We start from the raw sequence: 19,520 nt of genomic DNA on the forward strand, positions 1-19,520 counted from the left end.
GATTCTGGCCTGTCAAGCATGCACGCATGATTTTTGGACAGTTAGAGGCAAACTGAGCTGTAAATATCTACTTTAATGTTTCATTTAGTCCACGTTAAGTTTTTAAGCGCACTGTTGTGTTTATATTCACATGTTTTGAATGCAAAATATATCATATCCAAACGATCCACTTGAATGTATTAACTCAAGTTGCTAAAACTGAAGCGATGCCCATACGTGCGGATTTTATTGTAACAATAACATCCAGCTAACCGAGCGGATGTTTGACGGAAAGCTGAACGGGACTCGGGCCGGTGTCTGGGCTCGTCTGGGGCCAGCGCAGAGTCAGGATTCAGTTGGATGCCGCGCAGGGGTGTGTTGTGGTGTGTTTCTGGGAAACAGGGTTATCTGCAGCTGATAAGAGCCACATTTAAAAGGCTGCCTTAGGAAGAGATTCACTGCCAAATGGACAGAGCAGCGACACCGCGCTATCAGAGTTTACGAGTCATGCTGCTGCTCGTGGTGACCGTATCCGTTGTCAATGTGCTTTTTGGTGTAGGAACTGTTTGCATGCCCCTATCAGACAACGGGCCCCACATCGCCCACGGCTGGGCCCAGGTGGTCCGGCTTAGGCACTTGTATGCCACCAGGCCGGGAATGCACCTGCTGATCAGTGAGGATGGACAGATCCACGGTTCTGCGGTCCAGACTCTGCACAGTAAGCCGAACGTTTTAAAACGCAGAGTTAAAAGGCTGCAAACTGTGATACTTGTTACTACACTGGCTGTGATATTGAATTGTGGTGCACATTTGAATTTTAGGCCTAATGGAAATTCGTCCAGTGGGTCCGGGTCGTGTTGTCATCAGAGCGGTCGCAACCGCACGGTTCCTGTGCATAGAAAACGACGGCACACTGTACTCATCGGTAAGCATAACAACAACAATAATAATAAATACTAATAATAATAATTTGAAGAAAGAAAAAGAATGAATGTTTATTTGATTTATTTGAATGTATAGTGTGTTACCAACGTTACATAGTGCTTTACAAAAACATGTATAAAACACAATTATGTAGAAGGATGAAAAATAATTTTAGCGTAGCCTATTAAATGACAAGTGAGGTTAAACTATTAAAGTGCTATTAGATACTGAGCAAATGCAATTAATATTAAAGTATACAATTCTAGTAAAAGCTTGAATCGCAGTGTGACGTGAATGCTCACATGCAATACTTAAGCTTAAGTTAAGCTAAAAAAAAGACAGATTGATCTATAATTCAAATATTAGAATACAAATAGAAAAAAAAATGCAAGCAACAGAAAAATGGCTGCATAAACAGATTAAACCTAAACAGTCATTACTGAATATTTCACACCTTTCTGCTAACAACATTTCAAGAGTCTAAAGCAGCTAAATGGACTAGTTCTTATATAGCGCTTTTCTACTCCGTCTGAGCATTCAAAGTTTATACAACACATTTACATTTACCCATTCACAAAATTGTGCATTTTCACAATAAAGTCAAAATTTTGGGGGAAAAAAGTCAAAATGCTGTTTCGAGAAAAAAAAGTCAAAATGTGGAGATTAAAGTGATAAGTATGAGGACGTTAAAGAGATGGTGCAGAAAGCTGTATCTGCTCAGAAGGAAAAAACACACAAGCTGGCACTGGACAGACACAAGGATATGGATGGTTGCACCTTTGTGCAGTACAGATATGTAAAATCACAAGACACAATAAGGAAGCTGATCAAACTGTTTCATCTACCCAAGGCATTTTGTAGAGGGTATTGCAGCCATGGGAGTTGCTTGACTTGAAACGACAACTTAATCTCAAAATAGTATTTTGACTTTTTTCTCAAAATTTTGACTTTATTCTCAAAATGCAGAATATTGTGTTTTTTCTCGATGTGGCCCTAAGACTCCTTTGTAGAATACCGAACCCCACACACCAACCAAGCGTCCGTTGCTGCTGGTTCTGTGCTGTTCTTCGAAGCAGGAGGTTTGCAGTTCTGTGAACAACTAAATACACCCATGATCCGGTAGCTTGTAGAACCACTTTTAGCAGCAATAATTTGAAGTAAATATTTTCTGCATGAGTTCATTAGCCTCTCACATCATTGTGGAGGATTTGTGGCCTGCTTTTCTTTATAACATTGCTTCAGTTTGTTGCTGTGTGCAGGCATTTGTTTATGCACAGGTCCAGTTGCAGCATTTTAATCAGGTTGAGGTGTGGACCTTGACTGGACCATTGCAACACCTTGATTCTTTTCTTTTTTCAACCATTCGGATGTAAATTTGCTGCTGTCCCTGGGATCATTGTCCTGTTGAATGAGCCAGTTTCATCAAGCTTAAGCTGTCGAACATTTGACTCAAGCGTACTTTGGTATAAAGAAGAGTGCAGTTTTTCTGAGCATTGCACAGTCTGACCTTGAGATGAATTTGTTGGAACATCCATGTGTGGGAAGATTGCAGCACTGTGTTAACACACACCTAAAAGCTGGCCTAACTTTCTGCTGTTATAAAGATGGTCATGTTTGCTGATGATCAATTTATCAAGAGCATTTGATTAATAACACCTGGCTGCGACTCACCCTCTCAATTCCTATGGAAGCAGCAAAGGTGTACTAAGATTTACTCAGGACTGCAGAGTCCTGGGATGTGCTTTTGTCAGTCATACAAATGGGTTCAGATCCTTCCTGTCTGTGCCTCTGCTTGTCTGCATGCTATATTTATATACTGCAACAGTTATCATAGCTATAATAACTGCACTTGCACTTTTTGCAACAAGAGCTAAGACACTTAACTTTGCATTGACAGTCACAATGAAACCATGATGACCACAGGTCATCCTGAAACATACCTGTTCTCAGCAGTGTGATTCTTGCCATATAAGGAGAAGCACATGACAAGTAGAATAATAAGTAAGATGGGTAAAATAAGCTTCTCTTCCATCTTTGTGTTATTTGTAAAAGTTCTGAAGGAAAAAAAAACTTATGTAGTGTAATTCAGCTTTATGCTCCAATTAATCTTTTCCTAGAGGATATTTCATAATCTACACTGTAGACTGACTATTGCTGGTTTGGACTTCATATTCTGATATTTATTTCAGCACTTCAACAAATACCTCTGTTGCACGTAGTCCAGCTGATTTGAACACTTCTAAGTGGTAAACTGATATTCCATAAAGAAGTCTGATGTACTGTTTGACTAGAAACATTTTCAAAGGATATTCTAGAAAGGTTTCAGTAGACATAAGTGACGCATGCCTATTCTGCCTGTCATATGTTGCTAATCAGCTTCCATGTTCAGAAAATATGGCATGCCAGTCAGTCATTCATTCAAATAGTTGACCAGTTCATCAACCTTTGTTCAGTGTGGTGCAGGGCAGGATGTGTTTGCAAAGTGAAAAACCTGAATGAAAAGACCCAGCAGCACCAACAACAACCTTGGCCTCTGGCTGCGTATCTTTGGCCAAAGTAAACAGCCATCGAAGAACTTGCAGTGCCATTTACGTATGTTTTTTTTTTTTTTTTTAAACATAGTCCCTGTTAACCCCTGTTTTTCCCCCCTCACTGAACAACGTGTATATAGAATTTCTGTCCTAAAATATCATAGTAATAAACAGATAAATTGTTAGTTATATTTCTCAATTCTCAAGTCCCAACTAAGAAAATCAGGAAACAGTCAAATAAAGCTATGGGTCAAACACATGCCAAAAAAGACATATTTTTTCTCACAGTTAATGTGCATTTATTAAAAAAAAACAAAAAAGACAAAAAAGGTTATAGAAAAGTATATTTTAGAACATGGACAGTGGTACATGTAACTGTAATGTGAACTTTTCCAGCACACCTACAGCAGAGAGGACTGCACCTTCAGAGAGCAGATCTTGCCAGATGGGTACAACATATACATCTCTGACAGACATGGAGTCCTGCTCAGTCTGGGAAACCACCGGCAAAGACTGCAGGGCTTAGATCGAGGGGTCCCAGCCCTGGCCCAGTTCCTCCCCAGGATCAGCACTCTGAGTCAAATCCCCTCCCCTGGGTCCAACATCCATGACCACATTAAAGCAGCAAAAACAGAAGAGCCTGTGGACACAATAGATGCATTTGGAAAGTTCTCACAGATCATTAGCAGTCCCAGCTTCCATAAGAGATGAGACAGCAGCTCCAAGACACCTGTCAAAGGATGTGTCACGGGGTGTCTGTGCACTCTTCCCTGAATCTTGTAAACCCAGGGACTGACTGCAATTCCTGCAGACCTACACCAAGGAAGGTTTTGCTGCCAGCATCGTCAAGTCCAAAAGACTACAAGTGACCCTAAAGACTACAAGTGCAGCGTTCAACAGTGTGGACAATGGCACCTGTAGAGTGTATGCTCTACAGAGCATATTTAGTGTGCAAAGAACAGAGAGAGAAGAAGAGTGCTGATTCTTTCCGGAAAAAAAAGCACACGGAGGAGTGTCAGAAACAAAGAGAGGGTGACCACAGGCAAACAAAAAGCAGCACATACAGATGCAGAAAAAGAAAAGGAATTATAAGTTGGAATGACTATGAAGTGCAAAATAAAGGAGCACTGAAAATGCTGTGACATTAAAGAAACAATCAGATATTTTGCCTGTTAGGCTTGTCCATTATGTTATACAAAAGTCCTTAAGCATGAAGCAGGATTTGGGCTTAGTGGGGTAACTTCCAGTTTAACCCGGGGTCACTGTAACAAAGTTTGTTCACTTCTTACATCACCACAGTAAATTATGCTACAGTAAATTATCTGGAGCAGGTTATATTTAAGATAAGTGATCAACATGTTCAGAACCACAACCACATGACCTGTCACCTCTTGATAAACATCATTCCCTCAGACCTCGGTGTGCAGGCAGTGAGAGGGTTTCTTTCTTTGAGTCTTTGTCTTTTCCTGATAACCAGTCAGAACTGTGGATACTTGGGAGCAAATATCCTGTATTACCTGACTTTTTAAAAAAATCTTCTTAAGCCAGAACCCCTATGTCTAAATGGTGGGGCAGTGATGCTAAGTTGACACACAGCTGGTATTGTTTTATATATTTATTTTTTATTTAATTAAATTTTAATTAAATGTTTTTTGTTTGTTTTTTTCCAGTTCTTCCAATTTTACAGACCACTCAAAGTGTTTGCACTAGAAATGAATACAACTCTTTTTGATACCACCTTTGTATGAATGCTTTGGCTGATTGTCAATATTGGGAGAAGTCAGATGAGGTAAAGACACCATGGATATGCTGAACTTGCTTCATAGTGCAGGCCTCTGGTCTTTCTGGGGAGAACTGATAGCAAGCACCACAAGTAGCCTCTCAGGGTAAACTGCCTTTCTGAACTGAAGAAGAGGAAAAACACTCGTCTCTGTGTAGAATGAGATCAGGATGTTAGTGAAATGCCTGCAGTAGAGATACTTTAACACCTGATGAAAAGTATTGGTATCTTGCAATTCTAACCCCCTTCCACATATAAGCTCAAGACAGTGTCAGCAAAATCAAGTTAGGACATTATCTGCAGTTACCCCACCCTGAATAAAACATACAGGAGGCAGTACGTGTGATGCTGTGAATTCACTTACCTGTACTACTGAAAACAATTGGATGTTACACAAGCTTTGTACTTGGGAGGGTAAAGATTTTTTGTTTGTTTGAGTAGACTAAGTTGGACATTTGTGTTTTCACATGTAACTCTGTCAGGTAATTGCTCAAGAACTTCAAGGCTGCAGTGCATGTTTCACAATAGCAAAATACTGTAGTTTTTAACCAAGCTGTCAAAGTTAATTATAGTCCAACCTTCCTTTTCTTTTGAAAAACTTTAAAAAAGCTGTTTTAAATCACCTATGTGATCATTTGCAGAGGAATGGTTTATCTGATAAATTTCAGTCAGGGTTTGGAATTCATCATAGCACAGAAAAGAAAAACACAAAAACATGACAAACTTAATAAATCGAAATGGGCTTAAATCTAAACTGAATGCAGGTATTGTGATATGAGGCGGTAACAATTTTCTCTATCTGTCCTAGTGGCAGCGGAGATGAAACAGATGTTAGAGAAAGTGCTCAAATGCATGTAAGTGGTGCAAAGCGTAGTCAGGATCCAGTAATTACCCATAGCCATTCACCATAGACACAGTGAATTGGATGACCTCTGCTTCAGCTGTTAGAGGAATCCAACAGTGTGTTGACTCAAACTGGATTCAGACAGCAAAAGCAACAATGAATCTCTTTTGCTGAGTAATACTGACAGACTCCAATTCAATTCAATTCAAATTTATTTATATAGCACCAAATCACAACAGTTGCCTCAAGGCGCTTTGTATTTTGGGCAGAGGTGGGAAGTAACGAAGTACAAATACTTCGTTACTGTACTTAAGTAGATTTTTTAGGTATCTGTACTTTACTTGAGTATTTATTTTTCTGAGTACTTTTTACTTTTACTCCCTACATTTTTACACAAGTATCTGTACTTTCTACTTTTTACATTTTCAAAACAGACTCGTTACTTTTTAACACGTCAGGGAGAAGTTTGCGTTTTCGGTCAGTGCGCCGTCAGTCATCAAACGATCTGAGCCTAAACGGAGGAATAATAACACATAAGAGACAATTGTACTGGTGTATCCTCCATCACCGGGGCTTATCGGGTACAAAGGGATTAAATACACAAACCCATATAATTAATGTCTCATTTATAGCGCTATAATCAGGGGTCACAGCGGGCCGGACCGAATCTGTAAGTTATGCTCGCGGGACATAAACAGCTTAGCTAGCGCTACTGAAGAGGAGCGAGCATGAAGGGAGTAACGTGTGGCAGGTAAACGCAACGTTTTTAAATGCTCAACAAATATCAGCAAACACACAAAGTGTGTGCAGTTTGTCACACAGTGTGTCTGCTAGCTAAAAGAAGAGCTGCTGCATTTCAGGGAGAGCAAAGAGAGAGAAGTTCACTCAGAGATGGAGAAAGAGGACAGGAGAGGAAGAAGAGAGGTTAGAATTAAAGGTAAGGACTGGAAAATAAACTGAAGTATGCTGACTTTGTGTTATTCAAAGATTGTATGAAAATACTGCAGTTTAGTACGTAATAAACAGGTTAGTTTGTTGTACTGTATTTACAGTAACGCTCTGTGTTGGTGCACTTTGTGTTCATGGTCAGAGTTACAGGTTACATCAGTGCAGCAGAGATGAGTTTGAATCAAAGCTGCTGATGCTGAGATTCATTCACTGAATCCAACATTTCTACAGCCTGTATGCTGTCAGTGTAGGGGATGGAGATCAGCTCAGATAGCTGTGAAATACTGGGTTACATCTTTGTGAGTTCAGTTCATCCACACAGAGCAGTAAACCTCAGAGCAGCAGCAGCAGGTCAGCTGATCACAGCCTGCACACCAACATCATTTACTGCAGCTCACAATAGAAAGCTGTGATTCTTCTCCCCATGCAGAGCCACTACAGCTGATCTTAGGGTTCCTCCACCTTCTGAATCCCACTGTAACCCCTGAGTATCCTCATGTTGGTGTTTAGGTGGAGGCACAGTCACCCTCTACTATGGAGGACACAGAGAACAGAGCTGTGTTTAAATTCCCTTTCACAGTTTGTGATTCAAGCTGAGTGCATTCATTAGAATTAAAATTTAGATTGGAATAACATTTGTGTTCTCATGTATTATTTTATATTATTACAATAATATATAATAAGGTTCAGTTAGCTTTACACAAAAATAGCAGGTAGAAACGTCCTCCAAAGAACTACTTTTACTTTCTTACTTTGAGTAAATTTCAGAGCCTGTACTTTTTTACTTTTACTTAAGTAAAGAACTTGAACCAGTACTTCGACTTTTACCAAAGTATTTTTTAACAGAAGTACTTGTACTTCTACTTAAGCACAGAATGTCAGTACTTTTGCCACCTCTGATTTTGGGTAAAGACCCTACAATAATATTCCAACAGCTAGCAGTTCAGGGCACAGAGAAGTTTCGTTGCAGTAACATGCCCAGGATGTTACTGCAACCCACTTTTCACAACTAGTGCAATCCCTTTCTAGGTTTCTTTCTGGGAGTTAGCAATGTTGATTAACATCTCTGAGATCATCCACATTATTGTCCAAACACTTCACATTCCACATGATGATCAACTGAGCAACTCCAGCACTTTAAGCCTGTCTGAACTCCAGGATTAAAGGTTGGCTCTGAGCAGCAGGACTGGTCTGAGCATCATCAGCTTGTAAAGCTTTCCAGGAGGGAAATATGAAGAAAAACTACTACTAGACTTATAAAACTAAGCTTCATGAAACTTCCAAAACACAAGTAGCCATTTCACATTCACATTAATTACAATGAACAAGAAAAATAAACTATCATTTGAAAAAAGTTATTAAAATCAAAAATCAAGAAATAATGAGAGCTGCTGCAACAGACTGCCAGTCAGCGTGGTGCCCGGAAAAAAAATTCTGCTGTTTATTTACATATTGGTATAAAGTATTTTGTACATTAAGCTTACATGCTGAAGTCAGCTTATGATACAAACCAATGATGTCAAGCAAACATGACTTGGGTGCTCTCAGTGGCAGCTGTGGTCCAGCTGAGCACTCATGTACTTAACTGCAGGTCTGAACACATTGCTGCATGTAAAAATGACTTATTTAGCTATGAAACTGGCATCTCACTGTCTGCTCTTTGCCTCCTTCAAACACAGTGGGTCCAATGAACAATTCATACAGAATGAATGGTACTAAATAACAGGTCCCAGATCAGTCACCTGTCAAATCATGTGACTCCTACATACTGAAAAAGAAGAAAACGAGAATGTTTGATGAATCTTCTCATCACCTTTTCTAAATATATATCTAGATATTTGTAATATTTCTAATTTATTTGTGTTTATCGGTTCACAGATGACACACCAATAGTTTCTTCTGGTAAAAATTTGGATGAATTTTTGATATTAATAGAGGAGGAATTAAAGCTACTCAATAATTTGGTTTGATGTTAACAAATTGTCTCTTAATAAAGCAAAAACTAAATTTATGGTATTTGGAATTAAAAAAAAAAGAGTTACTTAAAGAGATAAAACTTAAAATCAGTGGGGTTGAAATTGCAAGAGTTTGTGATATAAAGTTCATAGGAGTGGTAATTGACAGCAGGTTAACGTGGAAGCACCATATTAATTACATAAAATTAAAAATTTCAAAGACACTTGGTATTTTGTATAAAATGAAATATTTGCTTACTTATAATGCCTTATTTATAATATAGTGCACACCAATCTTTCCATATATGACTTATTGTGCAGAACTGTGGGGGTCCACTTTCCAAAACATAGTCATTAATATTGCAAAAATGAGCTATATGCCTGATAAATAAGGCAGACTATTATGAACATACAAATTATTTCTAAAATTATGAAAATCTTATGACATTTGAAGACATAATTTATTATAAACTAATTCAAATAGTAGCGGCGCAGTGGGTAGGTGCTCGCCTTGCAGCCAGATGGTTGCCGGTTCGAGCCCCTGCGCTGCGTTGCGTCCTTGGGCAAGACACTTAAACCACATTGCCTAACATTAGCGCGGTCTCTGGCTGCATGACCGCAGATCCTCGTCTCTGGATGAGTGATCTGGAACGAGTTGAATCTAACGTAATGTTTATTGCTAAATCAAAGACCCTGATGGACTGTGTACAAATATATTTAGTACTTCAGGAAACTAAATACAATCAATACTATAAGTGTAAGTTTATTGTACCTGACGCCAGAAAAGGGTTCAAACATTCAGAGACGTTTGTCTGTTCTTGGAACTCAGTTGTAGAATAACGTTAGTCCAGACATGAAAACATGTAATTCTTTTTTTTTTTTCCCACAAAAGAATATCTTACAATACATGGATGTAAACTTTGAGTTAGGCAAGAAAGCTTTTGCTTCTGCCTGTTTTGCTCTCACTTACTGATTTTGCATTTATGATGGGCCATTTCCTTTTTCCAAAAAATAAACTGAACTGAACTGAACTGAATATATCTGTACTGATGACTTGAGTAAAGTAAAAAAAGAAAAGAAACACTTTTACAATAAGTTACATACTGCATGTCTTCAAATTAACCATGAATCTGATGTGATCACCAAACTGATATGTTGATGATAAAAGAAGTTTCCTTCTGCATTAGTAGCTGAGAGTGAGATTTCAGACTGTTCTCTATAAAATAAGAAAACCCGTTCAGAGTGGGATTAAAAAGAAAGTTCCAAAATAAGGAGAGACATTTTGACAGCAGTTTTTCAGAAGGTTCAAAGACTACTGTTTCTTTTCACCTCACTTCTATTTTGTATTTTAATGAAGTGGGCAGTGCTGTAACAGATGCCTTTGTTTTCATGTTCAGATCAATCAAAACAATGATTTGATCTGAGCCAATAAACCTGCTACCCCTGGCCAGCGACACGGGCTGCAGAATCTGTCAGAATACAATGGGGAGACCTTCGTCTATAGGGCAAACAAATGAGACTTTCAGATCCTTGCAGTTCCCTGTGTGCTAATGTGCCCTAATTCAACATTAGCATCATATTAAAAGTAGCACTGTGCAATTCATTACCTTTTTTGTATTGTTAACAATTTTTAAATACTAAATATTATCCAATAAACAGTATTTTTATAGACAATATAGAGCCTGGTTTCTGCCACATTTGTAAGGAAAATGCATTTGTGGGTTGAGCAGCAGAGTTGAGTATGTGTGTAGCAGAATAAGCTGTTTGGCTGAGATTTCATGGGCACAACCAACATACTCAGCTCTGCTCCAATCCATTTAAGGGGAACTAAAGAGGCTTTCAACAATATACAATTTGTTGCCAAGAAGCATTTTTACAACAACGAAATAATCAACCTGCCACAAATGTTCTTACTTGTGGTGCTAAGTTTTATATAGTTTTAAATTCATTTCAGTATAGTGCTTTGCTACGGTGGCCCTGAAGTGCAAACCACAACAACATTAACTAAGCACAATTACAAATTACAAAAACACAACGACATTAACAAAAACAACAACATTAACAAACCGAAAAGGTAGGTCCCAGTGGGAAAACCTGGGAAATCGCTGATTGGACGACGCCACTTTTGGCTTTTGAACCGAAAGTTAGGCCACAGCTGCTGCAAAAGTTCGGTGATAGCTCAACCAGCTCTTTTCCGCAGCTAGGGTAATACATAGCGCTGTGACCATGCGCGTAATTTGCGGGGGGGATAGGGGGGTTATGACCCCCCCAGTAATCTCAGCCAATCACTATAACCCCCCCAATAAAATCACATCATTTCGATTTACAAAAAACATCTTACATGAATAACATGTTAATGTTCTTCATTCATTATAAATTTGGGGTAAAATACTAGCATGTTTACTAATTCGATAATGTAACCCCCCCCCTCTCCCCACAAAAACTTGGTATCACCCAACCTGCTTTCTCTACCAAGCCGCGGCATTCACCGTTTGCTTGAAGAAGCAGCTGCTGGGGAGTGGGTGTAGTTCGAAAAAAGAGCGACAAAAAGCCTACAACCAACAATTTTTCATTGTTGGTTGAAACACCTCCTTGTAAATGAATGACTTGAATCTACCGCCGTCTTTAAGTGCTCTAATATTATATAAATTAAGCACACAGCTTCCACTCTCTTGTTGTCTTTAGGTAATTTTGACCCGATTTCAAAATTTACAATGTCATATATGTACAATTAAGCATAATTGCTGAAAATGGCATGAAGGGTTTTAGACTGCTCTTGTTTAATTACTAATGGCTATATTTGTGGAACTGTGTCATAATTTCTCCTAGCCAAATTATAGTGTACCATGTAAATACATACACTTGGAAAACTGAGAAATTTAGGTGTGTCATATACATTCTAAAAGTGTCAAATATTTGTTACTGTTGGAAAAAATGTGAAAAATGTAAGGCTTCTCTTTATCGTTGAAGGTGCAGAGTAAATACAAAGAAAGTTAAATAAATACATAGTAAAAGCATTACAATGTATTTCTAATACGGTTAACCCCAAATCTCCTGAATCCTTTTAGAAAAGTAATGATTTAATAAATAAATAAATAGGCAGAGAGCTTAACCTCCCCCCCAATGTTGGACCCAAAGTTACGCCCTTGGCTGTGACTAGCTGTGTCCAAATTCAGGGGCCGCATCCTGTGAATGACCCGGCCCATGTAAACTGGGTCCTTCGCAGCCTACGAAGACCACAAAGACCGGAAGTGAACGGCTGTGAAATTGGACGGTCTAGCCTTCATATCAGCGTCACCTGCCCTCACATCTGTGTAGCTCATGTCGCCTAGCAACCGTGACAGTGCGAAGCATAGCTGTGGAAAAGCAGCTGGTTAAATGGAGAACGAACTTTTGCTCCTTTTTGTGGTTTAATTTTAAGTCTTAATTCAAAATAAGCTGTTAAAACAAGCATAACATATTTCAACATCAAGGAATACAGCTGAGCGAAAGATTAATTTCCAACTATATTAAGTGAGATATTAAGATGTCTTAGTTAATATGTCTTTTAAGATTTTTATGTCTTTTAAGATGTTTTCAAGTAAAAATGTAAATGTGTAAACCAAAACAAAAATGTGTTTTTGTTAATGTCGTTGTGTTTTTGTTAATGTGTTTTTGTAATTTGTAATTGTGCTTAGTTAATGTCGTGTTTTTGTTAATGTTGTGTTTTTGTAATTTGTAATTGTGCTTAGTTAATGTCGTTGTGGTTTTGTTAATGCTGTGCTTAGTTGATGTCGTTGTGTTTTTGTTAATGTTGTGTTTTTGTAATTTGTAATTGTGCTTAGTTAATGTTGTGTTTTTGTTAATGTTGTTGTGTTTTTGTAATTTGTAATTGTGCTTAGTTAATGTCGTGTTTTTGTTAATGTTGTTGTGTTTTTTTAATTTGTAACTGTGCTTAGTTAATGTTGTTGTGTTTTTGTCAATGTTGTTGTCTTTTTGTAATTTGTAATTGTGCTTAGTTAATGTGCTTAGTTAATGTTGTTGTGTTTTTGTTAATGTTGTGTTTTTGTAATTTGTAATTGTGCTTAGTTAATGTCGTGTTTTGGTTATTGTTTTTTGTAATATGTAATTGTGCTTAGTTAATGTTGTTGTGTTTTTGTTAATGTTGTTGTGCTTAGTTAATGTCGTTGTTTTTGTTAATGTTGTGTTTTTGTAATTGTGTTTGGTTAATGTTGTGTTTTTGTTAATGTCGTGTTTTTGTTAATGTCATGTTTTTGTTAATGTTGTTGTGTTTTTGTAATTTGTAATTGTGCTTAGTTAATGTCGTTGTGTTTTTGTTAATGTTGTTGTGTTTTTGTAATTTGTAATTGTGCTTAGTTAATGTCGTGTTTTTGTTAATGTGTTTTTGTAATTTGTAATTGTGCTTAGTTAATGTCGTTGTGTTTTTGTTAATGTTGTTGTGTTTTTGTAATTTGTAATTGTGCTTAGTTAATGTCGTGTTTTTGTTAATGTTGTTTTTGTAATTTGTAATTGTGCTTAGTTAATGTCGTGTTTTTGTTAATGCTGTTGTGTTTTTGTAATTTGTAATTGTGCTTAGTTAATGTTGTTGTGCTTAGTTAATGTTGTGTTTTTGTTAATGTTGTTGTGCTTAGTTAATGTCGTTGTGTTTTTGTTAATGTTGTTGTGTTTTTTTTAATTTGTAATTGTGTTTAGTTAATGTTGTGTTTTTGTTAATGTTGTTGTTTTTGTAATTTGTAATTGTGCTTAGTTAATGTCGTGTTTTTGTTAATGTTGTGTTTTTGTAATATGTAATTGTGCTTAGTTAATGTTGTGTTTTTGTTAATGTTTTTTTGTTAATGTTGTGTTTTTGTAATTTGTAATTGTGTTTGGTTAATGTTGTGTATTTGTTATGGTTGTTGTGTTTTTGTAATTTGTAATTGTGCTTAGTTAATGTTGTTGTGTTTTTGTTAATGTTGTGTTTTTGTAATTTGTAATTGTGCTTAGTTAATGTTGTGTTTTTGTTAATGTTGTTGTGTTTTTGTAATTTGTAATTGTGCTTAGTTAATGTTGTTGTGTTTTTGTTAATGTTGTTGTGTTTTTGTAATTTGTAATTGTGCTTAGTTAATGTTGTTGTGGTTTGCACTTCAGGGCCACCGTACTTTGCTCCCCCACTAAGCAAAAACAAAAGCTTTCTACAGGAATAACTTAATAGCTTGAAGAAGCTGTTAGCTGTGTCAAAGCAGAAAATTAGTTAACCCAACTGGAGAGTTTTATTTTTTAATATTTTGTGTAACCAGCAATAAAACTGTTGTGCTTGCTCCTACCCATTCTATAACTACAGACACTGTCTAAAGCCGCGTCCACACTGTAATGTTCTCGTCTTATTTATAATAAAAGATCTTGAAGAACACTGGGCTAGCTTCAGCTAGCCATTATTAACAGACTCAGACTTGACATGTAACATGAACTGCCATCTTAACCCTTTACACTTCTTCTCTTCACTTCTGCTATGTGGGCTCTCATACAACACTGACACCTGCTGGTGACACCTTAGTTAACACTTATCATTACATCCCCCTTTTTTCAAACTGCTTAAAATATTACCTCAGTGTCACAGCAGTTATTCCTCAGTCACATAGTCTTCACTAGCACTTACATATTAAACAGAATGCAACAACATACATGTTTCAGTAATTAACTTTCCTTATGTCTTGTAACTCAATGTATGCATATGGCTCAAAATATATTCAAGCTTGGTACTTTCAACACATTTCAACAAACAAACTAGCATTGGTCTTGCAAATTAAGCCTGATACACCAAATTACACTATGACTCTTTCACTTCCTGTAACTGTAACCATTAAGAACACATTATAACATATTAAAGTCAGCAACGCTTTACCACTTTCTTTACACAGTACACCTGTTACTTCATTCACATTTGTTCTATGAGCCTCTCAGGTGGTTTCTTAGGTCGAGTGGACCTTCTGAGTGTTACAGTCACTGGTAAAGATGAAGAAGATTCACTGTGTTGCACTTCTGTCGCAACATTCTCTTGTTCATATCCTGTCTCTTTCTCTTGACTCTCACCATTCTGAATATTTAACAGACTCCTCCTGTTTCTCCTTAAAACTTGACCATTCTCTGTCTCAACAACAAATGATCTGGGTCCTAACTCTTGCAGTACAGTTGCTTTTCTGTCCCACAGCTCAGGACCATCAATCCTCACAACATCCTTTTTCTTGCAGAGGCACCAGATTCCTTGCAGTTTTATCATAGTTCCTCTTCTGTCTTTGCTTGAGCTTCATCCTTTTGTCAGCCCACTTGTTGTCACTCCTGTAGCCATCCTTCCTTGGCATGTGAGGAAGTGTGGTACGCAGTTTGCGACCCATGAGCAACTCAGCAGGAGATGCTCCACATTCCAGGGCAGCGGCTCTGTAACTCAATAAAGCTTGTAACGATGTTTAAGACATGTTTCACATTTTTGAACCATCTCCTCTATATCTCTTTTGATTCCTGGTCAGTACACAGCTTCTCGCTCTCTCCTTTTGCATTTCTCCACTCCTAAGTGTCCCTCATGAATGCGTTGTAGCATGTCTCCACGCATAGACTGGAATGAGAATCCTCTTTTGTCTCAGAAGCAGACCATTAGCCACACACAAATCTGCACGCACAGGATACCAACCCGGACAAACACCTCGTGACCATCCACTCTGGCTCAGGTGAATTACCTTTTGCAGTTGCGGGTCTTTCGGAGTCTCCTGCACAATTTGCTGTAGCATTACATCTGATGCAGGGAGAGAAGCAGTCACCATGTTTATGTGCATTTCAACATCAACAGACACAGGGCTACACTGTGTGTCATCACTTGGAGCTGGTGCTCGTGACAGTGTATCCGCCAGAACAATGTATTTGCCTGGTGTATAAATCCGTTCAAAGAAAAATCATCATGCATTGAATCCTGGGTGACATGACATTGAGGTTCTTTTTTCTGATTGCTATGAGCGGTTTGTGGTCAGTTTCTACTGCAAACGTTGCTAAGCCATAGACATAACTGTGAAATTTTCCACAACCAAACACTAAGCCCAAAGTCTCTTTTTCAATCTGAGCATAACGTTGTTCAGTCTCTGTCACTGACCTTGATGCATAAGCTACCGGCTGCCAACTGTCCTCTTGCATCTGTAGCAAGACAGCTCCTAAGCCATCTTTTGAGGCATCAGTGGAAATTTTTGTTGGCTTTGTTGGATCAAAGAACGTGAACACTGGCTCAGCAGCTACAGTCTGCTTTAATCTCTGCCATTTGTCCTCATGTCGCATTGTCCATTCAAACACTGTGTCATGACGTAGCAACTCTCTAAGGCATGTAGTCTTGACAGCTAGGTTAGGAATGAACCTACCTAGGAAGTTAATCATTCCCATGGCTCGCAGTACACCTTTCTTATCAGTAGGGGCTGGCATGTGAAGTACAGCTTGCACTTTTGACTGATCAGGTTCCACCCCTGCACTTGTGACCTCGTCACCCAAAAAGGTCATTTCCGTGACCCCAAAAAGGCACTAGTCCCTGTTCAGTTTGAGTCCATTCTTTTTGACCCTCTCCAAGAGTTTTTTTCAACCTTTCATCATGCTGCTGCCTTGTTGTTCCCCAAACGGCCAAGTCATCAATGTAGACTCTGGCACCTTCAGGACCCTCAATTACAGATTCCATAGCTCTGTGAAAGATCTCTGGAACAGATTTGATGCCAAATGGAAACCTCAGAAAACAGTAACGCCCAAATGGTGTGTTAAAGGTGGTATATTTGCTGCTTTCTGGGTCCAGTCTCAGTTGCCAGAATCCATGTGAGGATTCAAGTTTACTGAAGAACTTAGCTCCAGCCATCGCACTCATGATTTCTTCTCATTTTGGAATCTGATAATATTCTCTTTTGATGTTTTCATTGAGATATTTAGGGTCAAGGCACACTCAAATGTCACCTGTATTTTTCTTGACACATGTGATAGAGTTGACCCAGTCTGTAGGCTCTTCCACACGCTCAATAACACCCATTTGCATCATTCTTTCCAGTTCTTTTTTTAAAGCTGGTCTGAGTGGCGCTGGTACTCTCCTTGGAGCATGCACCACAGGTTTGGCATTTTCTTTCAGCTGAATTTTGTAAGTATGGGGCAATCTTCCATGTCCTTGAAACACAGAGGTAAACTTTTCCACTATAGCAGAAGTCCCTTCACAGTGCTGCGGTGTAACACTTTTACTTTGTTCAGCTATCTCCAGGCTGTCTGTGTTTATCTGGTAAATCCTTTTAACCAGACCTAAGTCTTCTGATGCTTTGTCTCCTAGCAGCGATTTATGTCCAGCAGGCACAATGGTGAACAGCAGGTTGTGCTGTTTGCCTTTAGCTGTCACATTTAGTTTACATCCCCCTTTTGTTTGAATCGGCTGATTATTACAAGCTTTCAAAGGAGCGATTTTTTCTGCAAACCTTTTAGGCTTCTCTTTCAATGTCTGGAAATCCGTTTCACTAATCAAGTTAGCTTTGGCTCCAGTATCAATTTTGAATGTCACCACAGTCCCATTAACTAGCAAAGGAACAGTCCATTTATCATTAGCTGCTACATTAACCATTTGGCTTACATCAGCTACCTCTGAGGACTGCGCGTTCACATTTTCATCATGTGACACTGTCTTTATGAAAAACGTTTCACTCAAGTTATCACTGTCATCAATGTCTTCCTGGACTGTATGCATGCTTTGTTCCTTCCTCTTTGAGAAACACATTTTGGTGAAGTGATTCAGTCCCTTGTACTTCATGCACTGTTTACCAAAGGCAGGACACCTTCTAGCTTCATGTTTTTTACCACATCGCTTGCAAGCGAACATCCCTTTATTATTCATTTTATTCCTGTCGGCACTGTCATTAAACTTGCTCCACTGCGTCCTTTTTGGCGCCACAGCATTCACTACGCCATTTTGTTGGTGCATTTCTCCTAGCACAGGGCCTTGAAATGTCTGCATCTGGCATCGTGCTAGCTCACTGGCTTGACATATTTTAACAGCCTCGGCCAATGTGAGGTCTGACTCCATCAATAATCTCTCTCAGAGCTTCTTTTCATTAGTCCCAAAAACTTATCTCTTCTTATCTCTTATCTCTTATCTCTTATCATGGAGTTTTTCAGATCGCCAAAGTTACATGACTGAGCTTTAATCTTGAGGTCTGTGAGAAAATTATCAAATGACACCCTGTTGCTGTAGGCGTGAGCGAAACACGTATCTTTCATATGTTTCATTTTTTTTGTCAGGCAGTGTTCATCAAACTTCTTTACGACCTTGTCAAACTTGTCTTTGTCGGCAGGTTCAGCAAACACAAAAGTATTGAAGACTTCTATCGCTACTGGGCCGGCAACGGTGAGGAGCACTGCAATTTTTCTTTCCTCTGCTCGTCGATCTATTCCGACTGCCGCCATGTACAGCTGCAAATGCTGTTTGAAAGCTCTCCAACTTGCATCCACATTTCCAGTCAGCTTCAGTGGACCCAGCGGTTTTACTGCATTCATCTTGTTGTGTAGCTTCCTTTACTCGACCCCGAGCCTGGTAATGTTCTCATCTTAATTATAATAAAAGATATTGAAGAACATTGGGCTAGCTTCAGCTAGCCATTATTAACAGAGTCAGACTTGACATGTAACATGAACTGCCATCTTAACTCTTTACATTCCTTCTCTTCACTTCCGCTACGTGGGCTCTCGTACAACACTGACACCTGCTGGTGACACCTTAGTTAACACTTATCATTACACACACCGGAAGCTGACGGCCGATTACCTGGGGGTATTCCAGGTTACGGTTGCCCAGGTGACACGCTGAAGCATTGATTTTTTCGTCCTGAAGCAAGCTTCGAAGCAGTGGTTCTCTGGCGATGTAAGCCCAGGATTCGAAGCACGTATCGAAGCTTCGGTTTCACACGCTCATCACTAGAAGAGACTACGACCTACTAGTAAATATGTTAGAGGGTCAGTTAGGCAACCGAAGCCTGGAATGTCCAAGCGACCAGTTGGTGGCTTCAAAGGCATGCCAGCAGTTATTTCGCCCGTAGTCGTTTGAACTCGTCAAATATCATTCACTTTCTGTGGTCTCTGGTTGTCACGTTGCTGCGAGTCGCTTCCACAGTGTATGCAGCTTAAGTCCACGTACAGAACTCTGACCGGCAGAATTTAAGACCAGATTTTTTAAGGCCTGGGCCCATAATCAAAAGGCTGTTCCTAGTAACAGGATTCTAAGAATATTCTCAGTATTATGTTTTCTAGGAATTTCCTCTTAAAGTAAAGGATTAAATTTTGCCAAAAGTGATACTAATAATAATCACACAGAATCTAAACACTTAAAGTTTCTAAGGAAAACTGAGGACTTTGTAACGTCTGGGTTGTGTTCGGTGGTGAAGAGGAGGCGGCGGGCAGCCAAAAAAACGCACAAGCACACTGGCACTGAGAATTTCAGTATTGCCCTTTTAATAAATGTAATCTTCACAACCTTATGAAGCCCGGTTGAACGGCTGCTACATAAACACACATGAAAACGAGCAGTGTTCATA

At 38.8% G+C, this 19,520-nt stretch overlaps 1 protein-coding gene across 1 annotated transcript; it reads left to right on the plus strand.

Annotated features, from left to right (window-relative positions):
* The first annotated feature begins 486 nt into the window (after window positions 1-486).
* Window positions 487-4,316, plus strand: fgf19 (fibroblast growth factor 19). Its single transcript, XM_030725206.1, has 3 exons — window positions 487-697; window positions 801-904; window positions 3,831-4,316. The coding sequence occupies exons 1-3, from the start codon at window positions 487-489 to the stop codon at window positions 4,143-4,145; spliced, it is 630 nt and encodes a 209-aa protein (XP_030581066.1). The 3' UTR covers window positions 4,146-4,316.
* The last annotated feature ends 15,204 nt before the right edge of the window (window positions 4,317-19,520 follow it).

Source organism: Archocentrus centrarchus, unplaced genomic scaffold (genome assembly GCF_007364275.1).
Source record: "Archocentrus centrarchus isolate MPI-CPG fArcCen1 unplaced genomic scaffold, fArcCen1 scaffold_48_ctg1, whole genome shotgun sequence".
Lineage (NCBI taxonomy): Eukaryota > Metazoa > Chordata > Actinopteri > Cichliformes > Cichlidae > Archocentrus > Archocentrus centrarchus.

Excerpts from the sequence above, each read along its gene's own strand:
- fgf19 (XM_030725206.1), top strand. The coding sequence starts at position 487 with ATGCTGCTGCTCGTGGTGACCGTATCCGTTGTCAATGTGCTTTTTGGT. Across the intron at positions 698-800 it reads TGCGGTCCAGACTCTGCACA|GCCTAATGGAAATTCGTCCA; the intron begins GTAAGCCGAACG and ends TTTGAATTTTAG. Across the intron at positions 905-3,830 it reads ACGGCACACTGTACTCATCG|CACACCTACAGCAGAGAGGA; the intron begins GTAAGCATAACA and ends GAACTTTTCCAG.